We start from the raw sequence: 10,790 nt of genomic DNA on the forward strand, positions 1-10,790 counted from the left end.
CTAAATTCCAGAGGTGCGTAAACGGCGTTTACGTGCGTTTACCCTCCACTACAGCCCTGGTGGTGTTGTGGTGACTAGAGCTGTGCTGTACTGTACCTGTTCCCTCTCCTGTAGTGTAATGTAGTGTAATCTCATGTAGTGTAATGGTGTTGTGGTTGGCTAGAGTCGTAACTGTTCCCTCTCCTGCAGTGTAATGTAGTGTAGTGTAATGTAATGGGTGGTGTTGTGGTGACTAGAGCTGTACCTGTTCCCTCTCCTGCAGTTCTGTCAGCATGACGACCGAGTGGCATTTCCACTCCCACACCATCCTCCAGAAGTCCTCCACCGTGCTGGGTAGCGGGCCCTGCGTAGCGATGAAGTAGTCCTTTTGCCTGTAGCCCTGCAGACACACACAGACACACACATACACACACAGACACACACACACACACACAAACACACACACACACACACACACAAACACACACATGTCTAGTAACCATACACTACATAGACATCTATGGACAGATGAAGTAGTCATTTTGCTTGTAGCCCTGCAGACATACACACACACACACACACACACACACACACACACACACACACACACACACACACACGCGCGCGCACGCACGCACGCACACAGACAGNGACACAGACACAGACACACACACACTAGTAACCATACACTACATATTCTACAGTACACGTGTATGGGCACATGAAGTAGTCATTTTGCTTGTAGCCCTGCAGACATACACACACACACACACACACGCACGCACGCACGCACGCACACACACACACACACACACACACACACACACACACACACACACACACACACACACACACACACACACACACACACACACATATGGACACATGAGCACGTGGATGAACATGCACACTTAAGTCAAAAGCAAAACATGAGAGCTAACGTACATCAATAAAAGGAGCAACACACACACAGACACACACATGTGAGTGCTTACGTACATCAATAAAAGGAGCAACACACACACAGACACACGAGTGATTCTCTAATTCGCCTACACTTTTAAGTCCGTGGATTTTATTTGGCAATTCCACTAACTATTAACTGCATCCAATGATGTTTTGGACATTAGAAAACATTTATCTTTCATATAATACAGAAAGTGTAGACATAGCATTATTTCCCTCAGCAAGAATGAATATTTAATACTGGTTTTGGGCGTTTTCATGCCGTCCTGTTTTCCAAATGTCAGATTCAGTCTTCATATTAGCATGTAAAGAAACTTGTTTTGCCCAAGACGATTGCAAATGTTGATTCACAGTAATCATCACAATATGACAAAACTGTCAGAAAGACCACTGTCCTTTCCATTATACATGAAATTTGCCATTTTGTGTGTGTCCACGAAAACTGTGTTAACCGTGTCACGGTCTGAAACCGCCTCCATAAATCAGTAATGGTTTGGTCTTAGGCCATACGAATAACATCACGTGATGTCATAACCTCTTTGGCAGGATACGGGAAGACTTTTTGGTAAATTTTGAGCTCCATCCTTCCATAATTTAATCCATTATTTTTCATGTTCCCATAGTGGGAAAATTGCCTGTCAACAGTGTTAAACATATTCATAAGAATCTGAATTAGAAATCACATGTAGAAAAACACAGATAAAGCATACAGATACATGAATTGATTAAGGTGTTGTGGTGGAACTTCTGAGGTCCTCAGTTAGCAAAACACCATCAAAATGGCTGAAATCTCAACGGTGTTACAGTCAATGGTGTTACAATTCAGTATGACAGTCAGGGTTGCCAGATGAGGCTGATGATTTCCAGCCCAAAAAATGATCAAAATCCGCCCTAAAAACCCGCCAAATTCTATTGATTTATATGGCAGTGGGAAGGTTTTTCTGATAGATGCCATTTTTACCCGCACACGGCCATCCTAAGCAGCCCAATTGGGCGGGAACCAGCCCAATCTGGCAACACTGGTGACAGTTGAGGAGGAGTATGTTTTTGCCCATTTATATCCATATTGACAGACAAACAAACAAAATAATTAGTGTTCTAGGGAGATGGGTTTGTCTGCTCTGTTTTTTTCTCCTATAAAAGTGCCGACTTGTTCCCCTGCACTGTTGACCGTAACACAGTTGAGTTACACCGTTGACTGTTTTGAAAGTGTTTTTGCGCTATTGATCCCTTATGTGTTGGAAAAATCCTATGAACATACACTAGGGATTATTTCTGGAGAAGGAAGTCTTGTGTAAGGAGGGTGACTATATTCAAATCAGACGTTACAGGGATTTATGATGAAAAATGTGTCAGTCTGTGTCACAGTGACTCATAAAATCCTACTTATGAAGCTCAACAATCACATTTTCTATATCAGTTGCACAGATTAATGACAACATTACTGCTAAGGGACATAAGCACTTTCAAACATATATTGTTTCAACTCTGTAGTATTTTTATATATGTTTGAAATGACATAGTATTTGTCCATAACACTGTTGACAAAATAATTAAGCAAATGTTCGCTTTCATTACAGTATTTATCAAATGATTTAAGATTAAGCTTGGCAATTTGTTTGTTTGGAAACTTAAATATATACACTATGTAAACATCTAGGTCATTTAGTCGAAAAAAAATACTGATAATTGACATTTTGCTTTTTCCAAAAGCGTAGGGAAATCGTAGAATCACTCACACACATGTGAGTGCTTACGTACATCAATAAAAGATGCGTTGATGTAGTCTGTATACTCCTGTCCTCTCCTCATCGACAGGATGACTCTGTTGAAATCATCTGGGGGAAAAAACAAGCACATGTACACTTCCATAAGATTACGTTTTTCACAATTATTTTAATATGTTTCCTTTGTCCTTTTTTTAATTGGACATGCTGGATGGAATGCTACCACGATACAATGGAATGCGCTACCAGGTGACTTAAAGAGCTGTTTCTCACGTGAGTAATATGTCTACTGTATTTATGGTGTGTTCCAGTCCCAAATCACTTATCCTACCTCCTACAACGAAAAACGCTCTGGAACGCCAGTCGAAGTGGGAGCTCCAACTAGCGAGGTCGGGGTGACTCGCACTACTCCCACCTCAACAAATCGAAGTCGGATAATAATGGCGGCCCCCATGGAGCCGTTATTTAAAATGTCAATAAATAGTGAAACTCCATTTCTCTTTTATGCAGCTGTTCCAAACACAGCCATTTTACTCAGCATAATCTTTGTGTTATTGCATGATATTGTGTCAACATAAATGTAACATTATGACTATTATGGCTTTTTTTTTTTGGCTCGTATCAAAACACCTTGCTAAAGTCAGCTCAACCGCGGCGGTTGCCATGGATGTAGAACTTCCACTTCAACTGTCAGGAACGGATGACTTGGGACTGGAATGCATCATTACAGTATGAGTACTGTATGTTCATATTTTTGATGTTTTATGTCCTTCAAGGGACTGCAGATGTAGAATAGCTATCCTGAGGCTAACTCGGGTACAGTACATGGAATGGCAACTACAGATGCACCGGATCCTGACTTTTAGGATCCTGCCGGATACCGGATCCACTGCTTAAGATCCTGCCGAACCCGGATCCTGTGAAAACCTTATTATCCTGCCGGATCCGGAACCGGATCCTGTGCATCTCTAATGGCACCATTTATGTTTTTAACTGTACATGGTCCCTAATGAAAACTGAATTGAATGGAATTGAACTGAATTGGTGTTCCTTACATGGAATGATCTGAAGTACTCTGTTCTTCTTCATGTTGGCCGGCAGGTTCCCAGCCCTCATGTTCTCCTTCATGATGCGCATGTTGGTGAGTTTCTGCGGTGACAGGAGTTTAGACAAATACATTTATTTCAAATGGAACTACAGGACATATATTTCGCTGGCACTTTACTTGACGTCGGTGTCATGCGTATGACATAACAGTGTGGTAACGCTGTCATTCATGTGTAATAAATATTATGTTAAAGGATTGATGACAGATATTTGACGTTTTTTTATATGATTTTTAACATAAAAAATAACTCAGAATGATATATATATGAATTCTGGAAAGCGCCTATTTTCCAAGTTATGATTTACAAATGCTGCTATTTTGTCGAATTTCACTGGGCGCAGCACCCTGGAGACCACTGATGATGAAGTAAAAAATGATGTCAGCGACAGAAGTCTACCTCCTCACTCACTCACTCGCCGCCTGCCGTATTGATGGGACAGGAGGTGGAGCTGTGCTCTGAACATGTCAATTTTTGAGAATTTCGGTACTTCCACATTAAAATGATTACTTGGCTGTTCAGTTAAATATCATACAAATGTGTGGTACTGTTATCCGGAGTGCAGTATTCAGGGGGGGGGGGGGGGGTCTCACATTTGTCAATCTACAAACATGTGCGATGTGAGGAGGAGCAAGATGCTAAGCAGCAAACCACGTGAGCGCATTTTTTTAATTTATTTTTTTAAGTGACAGGCGTTTCCAACAATCAGAGGTTGAACTGTGTGCAGCCAGGGATTGTTTATAAACGGAAAACCCATGCATAAGAAGAATCAGTAGAGGAAGTGTAGAATGGTGGCACTGTCGCTTTAAATATCATTGTTCCTTGAAACGCCACTAAGTTGCAACACCTATCTAGTGTCAGTCTAGTGTGTGTACACTCACCGATGCTGCATATGGGATTTTATGACACTTTTTAAGAAGAATTAGGTTGTGTTCACTTAAATTACTGTCATACTTTATACCACTAGAGGGTGCTATGTGGCGTGCAAGTGAATAGGAGTAATTACACAGGATGTTGCTAGACAGGAAGTGGATAGAGTTAGTGTAGTCATGTTCACAGTGTATGAATGTGGATGGAGATGATGCCAAGCTCTCTTCAGTAAAGATCCATAACCATCCTACTTCTGCTTCAAATCTTGTACATCCATACTCTACAAATGAGTCCAGCATTAGGCCTTACCTTGAACTCCTCCTCCAGCCCCACGCGGTCCCCTGTGGTCAGGGTGTTGTGCAGTTTGGCATGAGACTAGGGCCTTACCTTGAACTCCTCCAGTCCCACGCCTGTTGTCAGGGTGTTGTGCAGTTTGGCATGAGACTAGGGCCTTACCTTGAACTCCTCCAGTCCCACGCCTGTCGTCAGGGTGTTGTGCAGTTTGGCATGAGACTAGGGCCTTACCTTGAACTCCTCCTCCAGCCCCACGCGGTCCCCTGTCGTCAGGGTGTTGTGCAGTTTGGCATGAGACTATGGCCTTACCTTGAACTCCTCCAGTCCCACGCCTGTGGTCAGGGTGTTGTGCAGTTTGGCATGAGACTAGGGCCTTACCTTGAACTCCTCCAGTCCCACGCCTGTCGTCAGGGTGTTGTGCAGTTTGGCATGAGACTAGGGCCTTACCTTGAACTCCTCCTCCAGCCCCACGCGGTCCCCTGTCGTCAGGGTGTTGTGCAGTTTGGCATGAGACTATGGCCTTACCTTGAACTCCTCCTCCAGCCCCACGCGGTCCCCTGTGGTCAGGGTGTTGTGCAGTTTGTGTAGGTGTCCCTCCAGAGAGGACACGTCCAGTTCTGTGTCCCCGTAGAGGTAGTACTCCAGCAGAGCCTGGTAGATGAACGAGTACTGCATCTGTTTAAAACACACACAGAGGATGTGGTTGGAGCAAGCAGCGTTTACACAGGAGTTAAACTTTTCAACTTTTGGGGGCGCTGTGGCACAGCGCGTTAAGCCCCCCACATTTGGGCTTGCATGCCCACCCACGGGGACCCTGGTTCGAGTCTGGACGGTTCGAGCTAAGACTTGTTAGGATGATATTGTTCTATCATACCTACAACAGAGGAGACTATGAAGACCTAAGACTTGTTAGGATGATGTTGTTCTATCATACCTACAACAGAGGAGACTATGAAGACCTAAGACTTGTTAGGATGATGTTGTTCTATCATACCTACAACACGTATATTTACCAAAAGCCATTGATATATGACTGAGTACTGCATCTCTTTAAGCTGAGGTTTCAAAGTAAAAGTTAATTTATGGTGTAACTACAACACTAGCACGTGATACTAGCTGTTACACCATTTACTCCATTGTACTTAATGAGATAGATAGAGTGTGTCGTTACTGAAAAACACTAAAAACCTATCAAGGACCCAGCACAAACTTTATCCAACCAGCACAGAGTCAGCTGGTCATAAGACAAGTACACAGGTCTACTAGTTGCTCAGATACGGCACCTGTATTGGAAGAAAACTGGGATTATCTTTTACTTTTACTTTGACACCTCTGTGTTTAAAACATACACAGAGGAAGTGGTTGAAGGAAGCAGTGTTGACACAGTAGTTAAAACCACCTCAACTTTTAAAGGAACACTGTGCAGGAAATGGTCTAAAAAGGTACTGGAACTATGCTGATCACTGAAACTGTGTCGCCTATTGCCAAATTTGATCTTTTCATGAAAGTTTACTAAGTAATAAACTAATATTTTCTAGTATGGCCCAAGTACAGTCATTTTTGCAGCTAAAAATGGCTATTTCTGGATATTCCAAATGGCGAACCATGGAGATCCCCCTTTTCATGTATGAAAAGTGCAATTTTTCCAGTCATAATGAATATTTAGAATTTCATGGTGGTGGTAAATATTCATGAAAAAGGTAACATTAGTGAATGGGTAGCATGAATTCTGGAAATGAACAACTAAAAATCTCACACAGTGTCCCTTTAAGACAAGGCCCCTGTTATAAATCAGTTGTTACCACAATGACAACACCAATTTGTCATGTACTGCAAACGACTCTGTAGTTGTGTAGTGTACCAGATGCAGATGAAAATGAAGCTGTTTTAATTCATTGTACCTGCACTTCTAATTTTCAAAAGGAAGCTGATTACAGCATTTGACAGCTTAATCGCTAAATGCCATTCACCCCGGTCTAACTTTTACATGAATTCTGGAAATAAACTACAAAAAATATTACACGGTTCACCTTTAATGTATAACTCTTTTGCAGTTGTAGTAGGCCTACTTACGTCTGTTTGGACAAGCTGAGAGCGCTGGTCTCGTATCCTGGAGACGAAGCCGAAGACGTCTATTTTCTGCTCTGCGTACATCATGTCAATCATGGCGTCGATCACTATGAATGTTCCTGTTCGGCCCACTCCAGCGCTGCGGGAATACAACAGAGATCACAATGAATGTTCCTGTTCGGCCCACCCCAGCGCTGCGGGAATACAACAGAGATCACTATGAAGGTCGGCCGAGTGGTAAATGTGTGCCCGACCATATCAGCCACTGTAGGGCCTACGCAAGCATTTTAATCTGGATGTCCAGTGTATATTTAAAGCATGGGTGGACCGATGATCATGGGATTACCATAAAAACAGTGCAGTAACCACACAATCTCCAGCACTGGAAGAATAGATACAAGACACAAGATTTTTTATTTGTCACATGCTTTCTTATGCTGGCACAATTGGTAGTAAAATGAAGTTTGCAACTGCTCTCTGCTGTGTAGAATAATACATTTAAAAACAAATGAATAAAATAAAAATAAAAAGAAGAAATGGAATAATAATAATAATAATAAAATAATAAAAAGTTGCCCTAGGAATTTGAAAAGCGGATGGCTTGAGGGAAGAACAACAAGTGCAAGTGTATGCTGGCGTTATATAGATATTTTAATCTGGATGTCCATTGTAAATGTACAGCATGGCTGGTCTAATGATCATGGGTTCACCATAGTGGGTAAATCTACAGCAGGCCCAATGTCACTGAACAAATGATTTGAGATAAAATATTAAGATTTTCATTAAAAGAAATGAGAGTGCACATTGCAACATTTCAAACCGTTAACACCAGAGGTGTCAAGAGTACAAGTAAATTCATGGTGTAATTACAACACTAGCACATGATATTACACAGCTGTTACACCATTTAATGCATTGTACCTAATGAGATAGACAGACTGTGTGGTTACGGAAAAACACTAAAAACCTAACAACGATCCACCACAAAGTTGATCTAACCTGTCCAGAGTCAGCTGATCGCAAGACAAGTACAAAGTTACACAGGTCTGCTGGTTACTCAGATGTGTTACCTGTGCTGGAAGGAAACTGTGTTTCTTTTTTACTTTTACTTTTGACACCTCTGGTTAACACCTTCTTGCTGTTGTGAATATACAGTATGCAGTGTGGTCAGGGCTCTAAATTAACATCAGCCAATCGTACAAATGCTGGTGAAATGTCAGTTTGGCTGATGGGTAGAAAAGGCCAATTTACAAAACACTTTGACCCATTAGTGAGTGTGTTTTTTGGCTAGTGAGATTGACATCTACCAGCCATATTGATCATTTGTATGATGAGAGAAGTTAATTTAGAGCTCTGGTAATATAACATTCCTATATTGCATAATAGTGTGTGCAAGATGACAACCAAATTAAATAAATAAAACCAAGACAGTTAAATACAGTATGACAGCGACCATGTTTTATAAATATAGGGGGTCTTACATAAAGCTACTCTATATGACTACAATACCATTATGGTTACACCTTCACTTTCATGGCTGCAGTAACACACCATTTCCACTGCCAGCTTGCAGTGTTGAAGTCTGACCACAAGAGGGCCCCGTGTTCTTAGCTGAATAGCGACTGAATGGCTTCATTCACAGCTGTGTGTGTGTTGTTTGCTCTCAGCAGCGCTGTGTGATTGTTTAAATGCGTGGCCAGGGCAGCAGGGCAATGCTATGCGTCCTAATGACGGCTGAACACTGCTGTCTGTGTGCAGTATACTCCATTGAACTCCTTTCCCAGGCAGGGCGACCTGCATAGTCATGACATGACTGCTGGGGTTCCTATGGGAGTGACTCATATCATCATGCAAATCATACCAGCAGCTTACCATTGCTGGCATTCCACACACACAATGCACCACAGTCCCCCAAAGAGACGTGACATGGGCTAAACAGATGGCTGACTGACGAGCTCTCACATGGTAGCCAACCCTAGGCCAGTGTGGCACCCATTCAATTCATGAACAATCTCCCCCCAACAAGCCGTGATACCATACAAGCTTAGAAAAGTAACACATTTGGAGACGTCACACACAACCTACATTCGAAGTTGCATCTTTATCTCAGACGGGCTACATGTAGACCATACTGGGGAGACCTACATTCATTTTACTGTGCGTGAATAGTAGATGAAAGATTCCTCTGACCATATCAAATAATTTATTTATTCATTTACGGTAGGTCAATTTCACATACCGTCAGCTATGTCTCCGCGACACCCCTGAGGGGGGCGTGCGGCACCCCAGGTTGCCACGGCACCCCGGTTGGTAAACACTGCCCTCGACTATGGCACATATGGGGCCTGGTTATTACACAGGACTTAGGACCACCCTAGCACCTACTCACTCCTGTTAGCCAGGTGATTAGGGGGTTGCATGAGCACCTGTTTGAACTGGATAAGTAAAAAAAATGTCATTTGGAGTATGTGGCACTGGGATGTAACTAATCATCACTGGGAATGAACTAATCATTACTGGCATTCGATAGACACAATGCACAAAAGTCCCCCAAAGAGATACAGTATAATAGGCCTATTTCGCTAGTCACAACTCAAGTCAGGAACAGCTGTCGGGCCAAGGGCTAAATAGGTCGCTGACTGACAAGCTATCACATAGCACCCTTGACTATATGGTGAGGTGGAGGAGACGCGCTCACATTATCTAAAGGGGGACTTAAGGGGTCAGTTTTACAGGGCCCAAGGAGATAGAGGGGCCAAGAATTGGGTCCTTGTTACACTGTACTGTATGTATTGGATGGGGGGCCCTTTCAGATAACTTTTGTCCTGGGCCCTGAATTTACATCAGCCTCAAAATACATGGTCCATATCAAGGTAGACAACAGTAAAAATTACATGTTGAAGTTAAGAAAAATGTTGCTGAAATGTAACTTTTATCTTTCATTTACATCTATCTTTTACCAGCAACTGTAGCAGTGATGTGCGTGCATTCTCTGCTTGTATCAGTTCCTAGTTCCTACCTGCAGTGGACCACGATGGGCCCGGCGTAGGAGGGGTTGACCTGCTTGACCTTCTTGAGGAACTTGAGCATCCCGATGGGGGAGAAGGGCACTCCGAAATCAGGCCAGCTGGTGAAGTGCATCTGGGTTATCAGGCGGGGCGTCTTGGTGCCATCGCTCGCCTGCTGCAAGAGACATTACATTACATTACATTAAATTACATTAGGTACAGGGTATTGGTTACAGTCCCTGAAGCAGTGTGCTGTGAAGTGCATCTGGGTTATCAGGCGGGGAGTCTTCGTCCCATCGCTCGCCTGCTGCAAGAGACATTACATTACATTACATTACATTACATTAGGTACAGGGTATTGGTTACAGTCCCTGAAGCAGTGTGCTGTGAAGTGCATCTGGGTTATCAGGCGGGGAGTCTTGGTCCCATCAGTGACCTGCTGCAAGAGACATTACATTACATTACATTACATTACATTAGGTACAGGGTATTGGTTACAGTCCCTGAAGCAGTGTGCTGTGAAGTGCATCTGGGTTATCAGGCGGGGAGTCTTGGTGCCATCGCTCACCTGCTGCACACACACACACACACACACACACACACACACACACACACACACACACACACACACACACACACACACACACACACACACACACACACACACACACACACACACACACACACACACCGACAACCCTCTGATCTAATGTCTGACTCCGTAAGCCCTTATTAACACAGAGGCAATGGTATAAACTTACTGTCACCAA

The 10,790-nt window shown here is 43.0% G+C and overlaps 1 protein-coding gene across 2 annotated transcripts in view; it reads right to left on the reverse strand.

The window, feature by feature from the left end:
• Window positions 1-10,790, reverse strand: part of ptprea (protein tyrosine phosphatase receptor type Ea) — a 154,172-nt gene that overhangs the window by 7,773 nt on the left and 135,609 nt on the right. For both annotated transcript variants that reach the window (XM_063220858.1, XM_063220860.1), the window contains 6 exons: window positions 10,032-10,195; window positions 7,016-7,151; window positions 5,468-5,617; window positions 3,728-3,821; window positions 2,707-2,783; window positions 245-379 (listed from right to left, as the gene is read on the reverse strand). In XM_063220858.1, the coding sequence (XP_063076928.1) occupies window positions 245-379; window positions 2,707-2,783; window positions 3,728-3,821; window positions 5,468-5,617; window positions 7,016-7,151; window positions 10,032-10,195 (756 nt within the window). The remainder of the gene's footprint in view (window positions 1-244; window positions 380-2,706; window positions 2,784-3,727; window positions 3,822-5,467; window positions 5,618-7,015; window positions 7,152-10,031; window positions 10,196-10,790) is intronic.

Source organism: Engraulis encrasicolus, chromosome 17 (assembly GCF_034702125.1).
Source record: "Engraulis encrasicolus isolate BLACKSEA-1 chromosome 17, IST_EnEncr_1.0, whole genome shotgun sequence".
In the NCBI taxonomy this organism is placed as follows: Eukaryota; Metazoa; Chordata; class Actinopteri; order Clupeiformes; family Engraulidae; genus Engraulis; species Engraulis encrasicolus.